A 16052-nucleotide genomic window follows, 5' to 3' on the forward strand; every position below is an offset into this window, starting at 1 on the left:
TCCGGGAGATGAGGCTAGTATCGGAACCTTCGGCCTCAGACGGAGGACGTGGCGTGGCGGCACAGCCCACTTTTCCCTTGCAAGGGAGAGCCACCTTCTCTTGTCCCTTCGTACGGTAAGAAGGCTGGTGTAATTGGTTTCTTGTAACACAAAGCAGGAATGTGGGCGGTGAGCTGATGTGCTGCACCTCGCCTTGTGGGGGTCTGGGACTCTGGGAGTACGCTGCACACTACGTAGTGTGGGACTACGCCAACCTGTCCCTTACCCTGTCCTATCGCATACACAATACACACACGGGTATGTTCCCCTGCAAAACACACACTTTCAATTATTCGCAGTGTAGTGTTGGCTCTCTCCTGTTGGATTTGGGTTTTGCCCCGCCCCCGCCGGGGTACTACCAGAATCACGCGTGTCCCTCAGGCTGGGGCCATCATCTAGCTCGGTGCACGCGCACCAACAATGGTGCGCGTCACGGCCATGTCCACGTCCTAGACATCCAACTTACGCATCCTAGCGCGACTCAAGCTGCCGAAGCCATCTACGTTAGCACCTGCAACGGCCACGTCCCCCCATCAGTAGACAGGCGCAGGAGCGAAGAATTCTCCACAGCTGCCGCGCTATTCCGCACCACCTGTCTAGCACGCATGGCCCACAGCCACCAACACACATGCTTGCCGGCTCAGCAGCCGCCGCAGTACAGCCTGCATGGGGGCGGGGGGGGCAAGGGGGGCAGTTGTTGTTGTTGTTGTGCCTGACCCAAACCTGCCATTCCTGCATGCCACCCCAAACCTGCCATTCCTGCATGCCACCCCAAACCTGCCCCAGCCCTGACCCAAGCCTGCCCCAAACCTGCCATCCCAAACCTGACACAAACCTGACCCGAACCTGACCTCGGCCCGCCACGACCCCCACCCGCACCCCCACCAGTGCCAACACCCCCACCAACACCAACACCAGCGCCGCCAGTTCCACTGCAGGGTTGGCAGGGCCTTAGATTTAGATAACTAAGGATATGCTTATATAGCTTATATATAACTTAGACATTAGACAGAGGCCCCCCGACGACCATAGTCAACGCACGGTCAAACTAATGTTGCTGCGGTATATAGCATTATATAAGCTTATCTAATCTTACCCAAGGTTTAGACTGGGGCCATACATGCGGTACGCCGCCCACGTGCCAGGCCCCAGCAAGATCCTCGCCGCGGGCCTTGAAGCCAGCGACGAGGAGCTGATCCTGCAGCAGTGCGAGGAGGAGGAGGAGGAGCTGGGGGCGGCGGCGGCGGCGCAGCAGGCGGCGCAGCCGCGCCTGCAGCTGACGGCAGAGGGCATGCCGTACATTACGGAGACGGAGCCGCTCGTGGAGTGAACAAAGCGGCCGCCGCAGCGGAGCACGGACAGGAGGCTGCAGCGGAGAGGAAGCTGAGCCAGCTTGAGCATTCACGCATTCTTTCATTATATATGGGGGCTTGACGTAGACTGCGTGGGGTGCATGGGGCCCCATATGGGGAGTCGAATGAGGCTGAGAGCGGCTGCGGCGGCATTGACGTGCATGGGTTTGGGGACCGTCAGGGGCTGGAGTGCAGTGGGTCGGGCAGCACAGGCTTTCGGACTGTTGATTACAGAAGGGGACGGAGAGAGCAACGCATTAGACTACTTAGCAGCAAAAACGGCTCAGCCCATGACCCACTTCTCCTTGGGACACCCCCCGTGTAAGGTGGGCCTGCCTAACTTAAATAAGCATAGATAAGCATAGATAAGCTTATCTAAGGCTTTGGTCCGCGCGGCTATCTAAGGTTTTGGCCAACCCTGTTCCACTGTGGCCGCCCCTGTTCCCCGCCGCTCCACCCCCCACAGCGGCGCCGTGGTCTTTCACCCGGTGGACAGTCACGCAACGATGACGTGTACCCTTGCGTGCACCCCGGGTTGGGGGAGGTTGGGTCTCCCTGTTCGAAGGCTGGCCGCACGCAGCGCATTGCCCTGAGCCTGCTTCCGATTCCACACTCCTGCCCCCCGCCCAATGTCGCTGTGTCGCTGTGCCGATCCTTGCCCGCCGGAGCCCCCAGCCCCACCGAGCCATCCACTCCAGCGCCTGTCACTCCGCCACCGTATTTAGCGCCCCCCTGCCGGGAAGGGGTAGTTGGCGACATTCGACGACCATATGCAGCCCCACGCGGCGAGAATGCGCCCGCGGAAATGCCCAATCTTTCTCGCCCGATGGCCTGCCTCTGGGGGCGTTTCTTGCCGTTCCCTTAAGATGCAAGCCCTGGCCAAGGCCCTTGCTTGCCCTAGCCGCCTCCGCCTCCATTGCCGAACGCGGCAGGCTGCGGGATTTCGCCGCCACCTCTAACCTCTTCCTTGGTGGCACCCCGCCAGCAGCGCGGCCGTTGCCTGCGCCATGAGGGCACATCATCCCGAGCAAGGTCAGCATTTGGCCGACACGCAAAACCCGCGCTGCTGCGAGCTCCCTCCCAACGCAGTCTCCGAACGGGAGGTGGCAGGGGTAAGAGGCGGTGGGACCCTGCTGCCAGGTGCAGATGTAAATGTGTTGGGCAAGTTACACAGGGCACGAGGCGACGAGGGTCAAGGCACACCAGGGCACACTGTCACGGCAGGCGAGTGCATGCGACACACACACACACACACAAAAAAAATACCGTATTGCCACGCTCAATTGGTGATTTTATAATTGGTGACAGGAAGAAATCGCGTTGGAATTAAACAGTCTGACACAGATTTTGGTGATGGGCTCTGGCAGAAGCCAGGCCGAAGTACACCCGTGTCACAGAATTGGTGATGGGACCCCCCAAATCGTACCCAGCGTCTCCGGCCCCGGCAGCTGCAACACAAGCCCCGCGCTTGCAGGCGCAGTCAGGCGCTATCCAGCCAATGTCCCACAGCTTAAGCTGCTTAGGGCCTTTGGGGGCTACACTGAGCATTGTGCGTACACTATTGCTTAGTATAGGAATAGCGTCACTAGCCAAAGCAGCCTGTTTGCGTGTTTTCGCCCGACTTGGATTCAGAGTGCACAGGCATTGGTGACGGGCTCTGGCAAATCCTAGTCGACAATGTTCCCTGCTACCAAATTGGTGATTTTCACCAAATTGGTGTCACCAATTGAGCGTGGCAGTACGGTAGATAAACCTTCATCCTGGGACAGCTCCGACTAACCCCCAACTAACTCGTGTACGGCACCCCAACCCCCCTCAGCCGTACAGGAGGTAGCGTGGCAGTCGGCAGCTGCGCGAGTGTGAGCAGGTAGTTGTATGGCGGCCGGCTCGGAAGCTACCTGTATGTAGTGACGCACACGGGCAGTTGGCGCTAGTCGACAGGCGCGCGAGTGGGAGCTGGCAGTTGAGCGCGCACGCGTGTGGGAAGCTGCGTCTGAGCACGGCGGAGCACGGCAGAGGCTGGTGGTTGGCGCGGCGCGCGAGTGGCAGTGCATAGTCGTGCGCCGTCTGGGAAGCTGCGTGTGTGAGCTGCGTGTAAGCTCAGAGAGACGCATGGGGCTGCCCCTGTGCCATAAGCTGCCTCTGGGTGCAAACGCTTTCACACGGTTGACAGTTGGGCTCCGGCGGGGGTGGGAATCGCGCGAGTGCACGACGGGCGCTGGGGGGCAGGGCGCATACACGCAGAACTCTAGTAAAACCGAGAAATGGCCATTCGTAGGCGCTGGCGCATAGCCAGCTGTAAACATTATCGTACTTACTGGGACAGTTAACGGTGGGGGGTAAGCCGTGCGCTCCTTCAATTCATCGCCTCAGGCTCAGGTCCTTATGCAGCTGCTCCACGCGGGTACCACCAGGCGGCTGGATGGGGTCTAGGGGAGCCCCTTCTTCCACGGGCCTTTTCACTATGAGCAATAACTCGTACAAGGGTGCTGACCCTTTTCTCGACCCTTTTCCCTCGACCCTGGTGAAACTGGGTTGCCGTCCGGGGGTGCGTTTTCCCAGCCAAACCCGCACGCGTGGCGGCCCTTGGACGTTGCCCCGGGGCAAATCCTACCGCACAGATTAGACACCGCCTTTAAATAGGTACATAACCAACATCATGATTAGCCAGAAGTGGTCGGCAAACGTCCAAATTATGCTTATCGGGGCTCAAGTCGCGAAATTGACCCAAGCCCATATCTCACATATGCGCTGTTTGGGGCCTGAATCAATTGCCGCCAATGTAATTTCTAGTATATATGTAAACAAGATAGCTTCAGGCTAAGTTGGCGGGGTCCTGGCGAGCGCGACAATTAGCATTTCCACTTGAGCTCTCGCTCGAAATTATGCCCGAGCACCATCCAGGGACCTTATTATATGTATAGGACGCCAATTCAATGGTCGGGGCGATAATCTGGGCATAGACCTCGCGATCCCGCCCTTGACCCCTGGAGTGGTACCCGCGTCGAAACCCTAAGGACCGACCCGAATCAGCATTGCAGCGGTGTCAGGACAGCCCGGGACAGTCTGCAAGGACCAAAACCCAACTGTCCTATCCGAATCCGAAAGTGCGCAAAGCAATCCTCACCTGCCCTATCCCAATCCTCAAGTGCCAACACCAATCCTCACCCGAACAAACCCAATCCCCAAAAGTGGTATTCCAATCCCTGGCCGGTCAAACCCAATCCTCAAGTGCTGGGTCCAATCCTACTCTGGCCAATCCAATCCACGGAGGGGTGACCGGCGGCGGGACCAATCCTATACCCCATACCACCCCTCTGCCCGCGTGAGCTGCTCGCAGGCTGCCAGAGCTCGGAAGCGGCATCCTGCTGCTTTAAGGACGTTTCAGGACATGGGCCTCCGGGCCAAGGCATTGCGCGTCTGTGACGCCGTCGAGAAAATGTGTGGTGCTTGCGTTTGATGGGGATGTCGGCAGACCTCTGGCCTGTCGCGCCTTGTTGTGCGTTGGTGCTGCCGCCAAAAGACCTAAACGAGATGAGGGGTGTTACGTGGCGGTGGGGCTTTGGCGGGCTTCGGCTTGGCTTCGACTCATGTGCGTAACACTATGAAGGTCGGCAGCCAACCAGGGGGCGGGTGTTGTTTCTCTGGGTCGCAGATGGCCCTTCGCGGCGTGGGTACGGCGTGCCCCCGCTTGTCGGGTTGTCCCTTCAATTGTAATCCGCATCCTTTAAGGATGGTCTGGCATTTTTAACAAAGGTTGTTTCAGAGCCGCTCAGCCTCTGGAGGGATCTGCACAGGCCTCTGAAGGGCTCTGAGGGCTCTGAAGGGGAGGGCTTGAGTCCGGCACGCAAGCGGCCTGCGCGCCGAAGCAGAACACGGGCTGAGCCAGCACACAAGTGAGCACCGGGAAGTTCCCATTCCAGCGCTGGCAAGGCGTGTGAAGTGGTACAGTGCACCATGCAGTGGGTGCATGGGCGCGAGGGCACGTAGGCCCGAGTGGCTTCACCGGTCGCTCTGCTCGCTTGTACGGCAGCCAGGTCGCATCCGAGCGCCCTCACAACAACAGCCGCCATCGGAGCAATGCCACATCCGAGTCAGTTAACGTGCCTCGTCCCGTGGGCCCTCAAAACGACAGCACTTCACACACACAGTTGCGCTCTACTTGCACCGGCGCTCCCATTCGTAACACGCGCCGCACATGCCATGCCTGTACCCGGCGGCCTTGGTGCCACACTTGCAGCGGCAGCCGTCGGGGCCCAGCAGCGCTGCTGCCAAATGGCAACGCGCCGCCGCGAAGGCCGCATTCAATAAGTGCGCAACGGCGGGTTCTGGGCTCGGCCCGCCGGCGCCCCGCCCAGCGGCCAGCAGCATTGCATTCTTGAGGATGGCGCAGGCGGTGCAATCTGGATGGGATCTGTGACGCGTCACGACGTACTACGGTACTAGTGGCACGCAGCACACTACTGCACAAACGAGTCGCTGTCGATCACCAGCTTGTCAGTGCCATTTTGGGCTAAGGGGTGAAAGTTGGTGCTGAAAAAGAGGCTTGGTGCTTGTAAACGCCTGCCTGCCTGCAGCACCCACACCCGCTTATCCCTCATACGGCCCATTGTATGTTACAGCTGTGGGTCTGCCTCTGACCCAGGCCCAACACACGGCTGCTGCAGCCTACCAGTCACTTACGGACTGGCGAGAGCGCCCTCAAGCACGCGGCACTCAACACCAAAGCCTACGGCACGGAATTCCCTCCAGAAGCAGGGCCGACCGCGATGAAAGAGAACCACCTCCGTTTAGCTACTCAGTGGCAGGTGGCGTAGAGACAGCTCGCACAGAACAGACTCGCACACACCTCACATCACATGCAACACAAAACACGGCCCAGTACCCCCCCCCCAGCCTTATCGCTGCATAAGCTCGCAGCCCACACGTACTGGTGCAACTCGCACTCCATCCCTGCAGGGCTCAGCAGCCCAGCGGGGATACCATCACCATTAACACCATCGCGCCGCAGACCCGCTCGCTCAACTTGCCCATGCTGGACCACGCACACTAATTGCTCGCTCGGGCAACAGCAGCAGCTAGCTGCAAGTCCGCGTCCTGGAGCGAGCTGCTCGCGGTCATGCTTGGTAGTCCTTGCCGTAAACCACTGCCAGGCGCCCGCGCGCCTTCTTGGCCTCTCCTCGGCAACGACAGCATCCACTCGTCTCGCCGGTTCACTGCCAAGTATTGCCTTCCCAGCCGCCCCAGCCCCAGCCCGTGCACATGACCCTCCTGGACTCTTGCTCGTTCTCCACCACGTCACATTGCGCAATGCCACTGTCGCCGGCACTTCGCTCAGCTGCGCAAGCTAGCACCGTCACAGCCGACTGCAGCCTTCGAGGCCCCTCCTTGACAGCAGGTCCGCGGTCTGCAGGACGAACAGAAGCGGACCATGGACGGAGAAGCACGATTGACGGTGGAGCAGCGGCGCTGCCTGCAGGTGAAGTGGCGTGAGGCAATGCAGGTCGGTCGCAGGCAGCGGGAAACTGTAGGATGAGGTTCTGTACCCACATGCGCCTTCCCCCGGACTCCTCCTGCCCAACTCAAACCACGCACGCCTCTCCTCCTGCGTAACGAGCACGCCTAATATTAACCCCGCACACGGAGGTGCAGGTGCAGGCGCATGCTATACGCTTACCGGCCCCGTCTGCAGCGCTGGAGAGCAGCTGCGGCGCCGAGCGCCCCACGAACAGCAGCACGGGGGGGGAATAGTGCAAGGTAACGCACGGATGGTACCGACAGAGTCACAGCCATCACCCGGAGCGGCTTGCCGGGGCGCAACTTCAACACCCAGTCAACCAGGGCACGGCAATACTTGATCTTGGCATGGTGATAGTGGCCCCTCATCCCACTGAGTGACACTGCTCTGCGTCACCCTCTACCCAACCGGCCCAGTGCGCGATGGCCCCGCTCTGCGGCCTGTCCCCTTAACTGCACGCCGATCTTCACCATGCTCACCAGCAGCAGCCGGCGGCAGCGAGCCTGCAGCAGGGGAGGCACAACGGATCCCAGTGCGAATGCAGCGTCAAGGTCGCGGGCAAACGACTACCCCAATGTGCGTTGGATTGTCCCGCGCAGCTGCTGCGTGTACAGGGTCACGGGTGGATCCCACAGCAGCACAGGTGGATCCCAGCGGCAGGAGTGTTCGCGCGCTCTTCACGGTAGCTCAATCACATACTATAGGTGGATCCCGTGACGGCCAGCGTGCTCGCATGTCCATTCACCAAAAGCTCCGGGGTGACGACACAACTCACGCCCCTAGCTTCGTAACGAGTCCTCCTGCCTCCAGCGACTACTACCTCTTACCTTGCTGCTACCTACTGCGACTGGTTGTCCTCGCTGGCTGCTATCAGCAGGCCTTCTGATGTCACAGCTCCTTCCAGATACTTGCGCATCAACTCGCGGTCATACCCAGGCGAGACCCAGCCCGCCTGCGACACTATGACTTCGCCAGGCTTCTGCCAGCCGGCGCTCACAGCGTGCTTGATTGCGTGGTGTGCGTGAAATGCCAGCAGGCGGCGGGCGGGCAGGTTGTCGCCTGCCACGTGCAGGTACTTTGTGTGCACGTCCTTCCACTTGTGGGTATCCGACTTGGCGGTGTCGCCCGTTCCAATGAACTGTTCCCGCGGGTTCAGCAGCAACGACTCCTTCAGCACGTAGATCTGCATTATCAAGGGATCGCACAACTTTCAAGTGCGGAATATGGCCCTTTTGCAAGCCATCAAGACACGATTCCTCGAAGCCATCCGAGTGCGCTCCCCTGAGAGAATGATGAGTAGCCATTAGTTTGAAGGGGCTGATCCGGGGGCATCATACTCTTCAATGACAGCTCCACATTTCTGGAGGGACTGCTGCAATGCGGCGAATTGACTACCCACCCCTCACCTGCCCCGGAACCAGCATTCTTGCGCACCTGATAACACTCAACGCCGTTCTCGTTCTGGGGAATGATGGCCAGTTCAAACCGGTCGAAAGCGGTCTCCACTTCCGTGCGGACCAGGATGATGTTGCGCGGGTCGTGCACGGAGGTGACGCCCAGCAGCGGCTGCACAGCATAGGAGTAAATGGAGGATTTCTTGTTTTGGTGTGTGTGCGTGTGTGAGCAGCTCTAATCACATAGACTGTTGAGGAAAGGACTGGCTCAAGATTGATAACAAGCGTCACCCGGACCCATACGCGCAACAGCAAGAGGATACAAACTCTGAAGCGCGGCGGGGGGAAGGGGATTCAGTAAGCAACTATAAAGTGGATGCGAAGCGGCCCAAGGACAGGGCCGGGTGGAAGAGACCCAGTCTGGTTGGTAGCATGCTCATGTGTTAGCCCACTCCGGGCACAATTAATAAGATAGTATGCAAATCCACACCGCAGCCAACCAGACTTACCAGGAAACCCCGGTTCCAGCCCTGACGGAAGATATGCCCCGCCTTGATACTGGCGATTGGCATGTGCTCTCCGGTCACCATGCACTGCACGGTCTTGGGGCTGGCGCTGTAGCCGTAGTACCTGAAGGCATTCTCGCGGTAGGGCGTGCTGTCCTTGCTGGATGTCGCTGTGAACTCGCCCTGCATCAGGACTCGTACGAACTGGCTCTGGTCCCTGATTTCCTCCCGGATCTCCCCAAGCTCCAGCTTGAGCTGCTTGGCCTGCTCCCCAAGCTCCAGCTTGAGCTGCTCCAGCCGCTCGAGAACAACTGCAGGTGTTTATTCCGGAGCAAACACATGTTTAGTGATTGGCGTACAATCTATGTGCGTTCACACCATGCACAGAGCTGAAGGCATGAGAGGTAATAGCGCTTACTAGAAGCCCCAAGGAAGAGCGTGTGGAAGAGCAGTTCCTACACAGATAGACCGGGGTATTATCGTACCCGGGGGATTACCGTATTGAGGCCAGTGCTCACTAGTTTCATACGATTTCAGGCTATGCCCCCGGACTTAAGGTTTATGCACCGTGTTCGCAATTACTGAGGGGATAAACGGGGGGTCCGGCACTAGGTTAGCACCCACGGGTTTTGGACATGCGTGGCCGCGGTGGTCGACATGTCCGCGACCGAGGTAGCCCCAAAAACGTCGCCAAAATGCGCAATAATAATCATGTATATGTTACATTGGTAATACATAGCAGCTCAGGGAGTTCAACAAGCTTGCTGCGTTGCGACGTTCAATGTCTCTCGAAATGCACTTGCCGTGGACCTGAAAGATAAAATGTAAGCGTTTACGAGGCTTTCGGTATATGTTTATGAATACAAAATTATGGTGCAGCGCAAAAGCGGCTGCGTGCACGGCCGGCACGGTTCGCAGGCGGGGGATCGCAGCTCGAAGCAGCACACGGCCGTCGGCTCAACGACCAGAGCTCGCAGACATGCCATATATTGTATTGGAAGCATGTGCGCCGGCGGGCGCAGTCAGCGGCGGGCATTTGGGAGCTGTTCCGAGTCCATACGATAATACCCCGGTTTTCCAGAAAGTGGCGTAATGGACCCCCTGCGCGCGGACCCACGCACATGTGCTATGTTGCTAGCGCGCCCCCCCCCACTGTGCCAACCTCTTCCATATATCCCTATGGTCGTATGACCCGGTTTACATGACCAACATGCTCTTGGGTCGGCACCATGGGTCGGTACCATGCTCTAAAAACATACGATAATACCCCGGTCTACCTGTACTGACGTATTAATGAGCCAGTGGGTAAGCAGAAAGGATACATCAAGATAGCAGTTGAAGATTGCAGACTAACACTACAGTACCCCAATGCGCTTTCAGTCTAATCATAGGGCAGCTGTGCCCTTCAGTGGCCGAGGTGGATCCCCGCGACGGCCAGCGTACTATGCCGTGCTCTTCGCGATGGCCCGCCCATAGGATGCTAAGGCTGGTGCTAAGGCGCGGCGCCTAGACCCGAGGCCAGAATACAAACTCACCGTCCCCTGGCGCGCTCCCTACGCCCAAGCCAGTCGCCGCGCCTGCATCACATGAAAGCGACCGAACCACAGATGCAAACTAAGTGAAGATATGAACAAAAGGCATGCGCAGGTTGGAACGGCGCTGCACGTGCACGATGCAGGCTGGTGAACGGGGAGGGACAGCGTGCACACCCAACCTCACTGTGCACCACCCCCGTCCAGCGGCCACCCTCTGAGCCGCGCCGTGTCGTGATCATCCGCTACCCTGTGCGCATCGTCCCACTTACCAGCTTGTGCTGTGCCCTGGCCAGCCGCCGCACCTGCACAACGTGAAAGTGATCACAAGGCAATGCAGGCAGTCAGCATCGCCAGGGCGGAACGAATCACGCCCCGCCAACAAGGCCAGAGCCCGAGGGCCGTGAGGCTCCGGCGAATGGCTGGCTTCGCCTAGGCTCTGAGACTTTGTGCCCAGGCGGAGCCAGCCTCTTGAACTACCCTGGTACGCATCCCCTGTCACCTGGCTCTCCGCAAATTTCTTCGACCGAACCCGACCCAAACCATCGTTGAGGCTCGTCCCGCACCCGTCTCCGATGCCGCTCCGCGTCCGGGGCCTTGCCCCATGCCCGCTAATCCGCTCCCGGAGGACTTGAAGGTCAGAACTTCGATTACGCAAGGCTTGAAGCTATTTGGAGGAAGGTTTCGTGGAAAGGACACGGACCAGGATGGTGGCCTCGCCTCTCACTCACCGGCACTGGTCTGGCACCGCCACGTCCCACCCGCAGCCCCAACAACTACCAATGTGCCGATCCCACCCTAAAGCCTCTGAGAGATGCTCACCAGCAGCAGCCGGCAGCGAGCCTGTAGGGGGAGGTGCACGCCATGGGAGCGGTCGGGGGACGCGTTAACATAACAAGTTGCATGCCGCTGCAGGTTTCAGGCGCGCGATCTTGACCTAGACAAAATGCCAACCACACAATAAACATGATGAACTTGTTTGGGCTCCACACATACCGCGCGCTTCGAGAAGCATGAGCTCCTTCTTCCGTAGCATGAGCTCCTTCTCCCGGAAGTAGCGCTTGTCCTCGGCATCCTTCGCCGACTCCGCTTGGGCCGACACCCGGGCTATTTCCGCTCCTATGTCGTTAAGTTCCTGTTGCAGTTTCTCTCCTTCCTCCACTTTCTCTCCTTCCTCCTTTTGCCAAGGTCCTTGAGGTGACAGGAGTGGGTGGGATACAGCCATAACGCTAAGTATAAGTCAGGGCCGAGCGATTAAAATGTTGCTCACGGACGACACGGTCTCGGCCATGGCGACCTCGATGGAACCTTATCTATGCTGCAGCCAGTGTTTGCAAATGCATGGAATGGTTAGGACTTGTCTGGAAGGGACAAGGAAGCACCAGGAAGCGGACCCGACCGCAACCCAAATCGGTGGCAGATGGGGCCTAAGCGATGGGCCCATCGGGCCCGGTTCAACAGTTTGGCCAAGTCAGGAGCAATTTTTCGATAGCGTGGCACCTTCGCGCGATTTTGGCAAATTACTTGTCAGAAACAACGATTTCGCTTATCATAAGGATTTCCCGTAGCCCGGCTCAAAAAGATAGTTCTTTGATTCTAGCGCCGATCGATAAGGTTGAGATAAGCAACTGCTCATCAGCCGTGGCCTGGAGGAAACATATTGAAAGAAGCGTTGTCTAGCGTTACCGTGGACCTGCGTGGTCAAGACCTCCCTTAATGCCGGCCATAACTTGCCATTCATATAATATGAACATAGTACATTTACATATTTGAAGAATATAATGAGGGAACAAAACGGCTGAGCGAATTGCTAGGTTTGGACGTGGCATCCGTGCCTTCCCCTCGCAGCTTATGGAGGTGCTAACAAGCTGCGGGATACATGGGCTGTTGGTGTATCCCAGTAAGTGCTTGCGGTCTGTGAACGCCTAGGCTTGGGCACGCGGGTACCACTCCGGCAAGTCCCTAGGGACTGCGTGTGTCCAATGCCCTAGACTGCCGAAATGTCATCATGTGACATATAATAAGGTCCCTGAATGATTTCCGGGCACAAACTCGAGCGGGAGCCGAAGTCGAAATGCTAAATGTCGCGCTCGCCAGGACTTACTGGAATTCGCCCTACGCAGTCCGGATGACATCTCTCGGTGAACCTTAGTCGACGGCACTAGATACAGGCCCAAAATACCGCCTATGCGAGATATGGGCTCTGGTCAATTTCGCGACTTGAGCCCTGACCAACATGTTTTGTCCTCTGCCGAGCGCTAATGCCCACTTATGATGTAAGTTATGTACCTACAAAAAGGCGGCGTCTAAATACTGCGGTAGGATTTGCCTCGGGCGACTCCCAGAGCCCCCCAAACGTGTGGGTTTGGCTAGGAGCATGCACCCCCCCGGACAATTGTGCACATAACTTTTTGATGCCTATTCTTTTTACAGTGGCGATTGCGTATCCTGCATACACTGTACGTACTCTATCCATCACGCTATCACGCTTTTAGTTTTCACGACGAAAATATTTGCGTGTCCCACTGCACACCCCATGCACGGCTGCAGCCGTACGGCCTTTCAGGTCGCCTCCTCGTAGCTCCGCACCATAGTAGCCGTATACTACACAACGAGACGAAGCCGTAGGTATGCTGGCGGCCTGGTCAGATGATACCTATTGGGTCTACCAGGCTGTCAAAGTTTGGACACAGCAAATGACCAGAGTGGTACCCGCGTGGGCTTGGGCTTTGTGGCCTCATGGTAGGTGCCTAATGGTAGGTGCCTCATGGAAGGTGTTAACAATTACAGTGCCCATAAGTTATGGGGGGAATAAGGTGTGCGAGATTGAGCACTGCGGCGGTGCCGCCGACCCACCGCCGTGATGCAGAACAAAGTTGTAACCGGCGGCACTGTTATCCTCATTCGCTCCTGCCTCACCATTCGCCACAGGCCCACGGGGGCCAAACATTCAACATCTCTGTTGTATTTCTCAACTCCTCTGGAGTTTTTTGGGCTGAGTTCCCCGAGCGCAGCGAGACAGACCTGCTTCTGGAGGGAATTCCGTGCCGTAGGCTTTGGTGTTGAGTGCCGCGTGCTTGAGGGCGCTCTCGCCAGTCCGTAAGTGACTGGTAGGCTGCAGCAGCCGTGTGTTGGGCCTGGGTCAGAGGCAGACCCACAGCTGTAACATACAATGGGCCGTATGAGGGATAAGCGGGTGTGGGTGCTGCAGGCAGGCAGGCGTTTACAAGCACCAAGCCTCTTTTTCAGCACCAACTTTCACCCCTTAGCCCAAAATGGCACTGACAAGCTGGTGATCGACAGCGACTCGTTTGTGCAGTAGTGTGCTGCGTGCCACTAGTACCGTAGTACGTCGTGACGCGTCACAGATCCCATCCAGATTGCACCGCCTGCGCCATCCTCAAGAATGCAATGCTGCTGGCCGCTGGGCGGGGCGCCGGCGGGCCGAGCCCAGGACCCGCCGTTGCGCACTTATTGAATGCGGCCTTCGCGGCGTATTAGTATTTGCTACGTATTAGTATTTGCTACGTATTAGTATTTGCTACATTTAACTTAAATGCCGGGTAGCGACTCGGACTCGGACTACGAGCCTGCCTTGAGCCGCCGCAAGGCTGACGCAAAGCGCAAGCGCGACCGCCGACAGCAGCTGTCCCCCGAGGCGCGCAGGCCCGAGCTTGACTCACACGCTCAGCTGCTTTGTAAGACCCACGGAGGAGAAACTGTGCCTGCCTGTGTCCCGTTGGATAGGGGGGACTATGACAGCCAGAGGGTGGAATGGCAGCGCAGAGGTACTGCCTGCGTCGGCAAAAAGTATCATACTGGCGCAAACTGCGACTGCTACGTATTAGTATTTGCTATTGCCTATTGCATGTAAATAGGTGGCAGGGAAAATTCGGGCGGAGCGAGAAGTGCCTTCTTGCGAGAATCGACAATTGACTTCTGCGAGGTCGCGCGAAAAGCAAGTCAAGCCCGCGTTAATTGCATCTATACTTCAAAATATGTTGACGGCAATTTGCGTGGGGAACCATAGCGCGAGCTTTCGCCGACTTGCTAGGAAATGCCTGTCGCCGGTCTGAATGCTACGGGTGGTCGCTCTCGCCCCGCGCCTGGCCCGAGGAGTGTCGGACGTCGGGTAGTTCTTGGGGCAAGGTTGAGGTGTAGAAAATGCCAGGGACTGGCGGCAAGGGAGTCCTTGACTGGCGTGGGTGGCGTGTGGGATCCAGACACGCGTGGCTTGGGCTGGCCCAGGTGTTCCCCTGAGTTCTGAGCCGGAGCCCGTGCAGCATCGGCATGGGCCCTGAAGCTCGTTTGGTTGCAGAAGTCAACCAGCCTATGGCTTTATTGGGGCCCATGTATTCCTAGGGGCTCAGCCCATTTTCCAGCTGTACAAAGCTGACACCCCTTGTTTATGGACTCCTCGCACTTGTGGGTTGCCGCGGCCTTTGCAACTGGATAGTGGGCCAACAGGGTACTGGCCCGCCAAGCATGCAGGGCGGCCGGGCGCACAGGCGGTGCTCGTGTTGGCTTGCCCCTTGCCCCTTCGGATGGAGCCCTTGCGGTCGCATCGGGGCCTTTTTGGGCTGAGCCCCCTGAGCGAAGCGATCCAGGGGGGGCGAAGCCCCCCAGGATTGCCCCTGTCCGTGCCTGCCTGCCTGCCTGCCTGCCTGCCTGCCTGCCTGCGTTGACAAAAAGTGCCAAACTGGTGCAAACCGCGAGCGCCACGTATTATAAATTGCTATTCCCTATTGTAAAAAAATAGGCGGCAGGGAAAACTCGGCTGGAGCGAGAAGCGACCTCGCGAGTCCATGGACTTCTTAACTTTCGCGAGGTCGCGAGGTCGCAAGGAAAGCAGCCCTGTCACGCGGATTCCACAAAGGAAGAGCTGCCAACTTCAAACTTTCTGCCTGGAAGTTGTCATTCCGTTTGGTGGCTCGCGTGCCCGCGACGTCCAAGTGTGCCAACACTGCGGGACTGTGTGGGTAAGTGGGATGGCAGGTTTGGGGCAGGTTTGGGTCGGCAGGTCGGTTTGGAGATGATGACACGGGATGACACGGGATGACACGGGATGACACAGGGCGGTTTGGAGATGATACGGGGTGACACACGGGATGACACATGGGATGACACACGCCCTGTTTGCATGTTGAACTGCAGGGCCGCGACGCCAACTCGGCTACAAACATGCGGCATGCGGCGGTGGCGGTGGCGGTGGCGGTGGCGGCGGTGCAGGGCCTGGAGACGGCGGTGGCGGCGGCGGTGGCACCGCGCCTACCGGCGGCAACAGCAGCGGCCACGGCGTTGGGCCCGGTGGTGGTGGCGGCACGGGCGGCCCTGGGCCCAGCGGCAGTGGCGGCGCGCATGTTCGGAGCAGAGGGGGCGGGCAAGGCCACGTGGAGGAGGACAGCGCGGCGCCGCCTTCAAAGCGGCGCCGGCGCGCAGGTTGAGACCTGCCGGTGTTGTCTGGTTAGCGACCTGTGCTGACGAGGATGGCGTAGCAGGCAATCGGCTGCAGCGGCAGGGGTGTTGAGAGGTTTTCCTTGCTGTCTGGTTGGCCTGCTACCTGCTGCACTAGTGCTTGATAGCTGGGCGCGACTGGGCACATATGGCGGGCGGTGCCTGTACAAACCGACCCCGGCTATGTCCGGGAGATGAGGCTAGTATCGGAACCTTCGGCCTCAGACGGAGGACGTGGCGTGGCGGCACAGCCCACT

The 16052-nt window shown here is 58.5% G+C and overlaps 2 protein-coding genes across 3 annotated transcripts; one reads left to right on the plus strand and one right to left on the minus strand.

The window, feature by feature from the left end:
* Window positions 1-1060: 1060 nt before the first annotated feature.
* Window positions 1061-1728, plus strand: CHLRE_02g111250v5 (uncharacterized protein). Its single transcript, XM_043059887.1, has one exon. It carries the CDS (start codon window positions 1160-1162, stop codon window positions 1367-1369), a length of 210 nt encoding a protein of 69 aa, XP_042927521.1. The 5' UTR covers window positions 1061-1159; the 3' UTR covers window positions 1370-1728.
* A 4267-nt stretch (window positions 1729-5995) lies between these two features.
* On the minus strand, window positions 5996-11710 carry CHLRE_02g111300v5 (uncharacterized protein). Of its 2 annotated transcripts, none has more exons than XM_043059889.1 (9): window positions 11338-11710; window positions 11164-11184; window positions 10614-10646; window positions 10345-10386; window positions 8813-9120; window positions 8344-8475; window positions 7737-8092; window positions 7069-7412; window positions 5996-6864 (listed from the first exon to the last, which is right to left on the minus strand). In XM_043059889.1, exons 1-7 carry the CDS (start codon window positions 11354-11356, stop codon window positions 7748-7750), a joined length of 900 nt encoding a protein of 299 aa, XP_042927522.1. In that variant the 5' UTR covers window positions 11357-11710; the 3' UTR covers window positions 5996-6864; window positions 7069-7412; window positions 7737-7747. Both variants share the same exon structure in this region, with proteins under 2 accessions (XP_042927522.1, XP_042927523.1).
* Between the last annotated feature and the right edge of the window lie 4342 nt (window positions 11711-16052).

Source organism: Chlamydomonas reinhardtii, chromosome 2 (genome assembly GCF_000002595.2).
Source record: "Chlamydomonas reinhardtii strain CC-503 cw92 mt+ chromosome 2, whole genome shotgun sequence".
Lineage (NCBI taxonomy): Eukaryota > Viridiplantae > Chlorophyta > Chlorophyceae > Chlamydomonadales > Chlamydomonadaceae > Chlamydomonas > Chlamydomonas reinhardtii.

Coding starts and splice junctions, on each gene's coding strand:
- CHLRE_02g111300v5 (XM_043059888.1), bottom strand. CDS start 11,566: ATGGCTGTATCCCACCCACTCCTGTCACCTCAAGGACCTTGGCAAAAG. Junction 10,387..10,613: donor CCAGGGCACAGCACAAGCTG/GTAAGTGGGACG, acceptor CATGTGATGCAG/GCGCGGCGACTGGCTTGGGC. Junction 8,476..8,812: donor GCTGGAACCGGGGTTTCCTG/GTAAGTCTGGTT, acceptor TATGCTGTGCAG/CCGCTGCTGGGCGTCACCTC.
- CHLRE_02g111250v5 (XM_043059887.1), top strand. CDS start 1,160: ATGCGGTACGCCGCCCACGTGCCAGGCCCCAGCAAGATCCTCGCCGCG.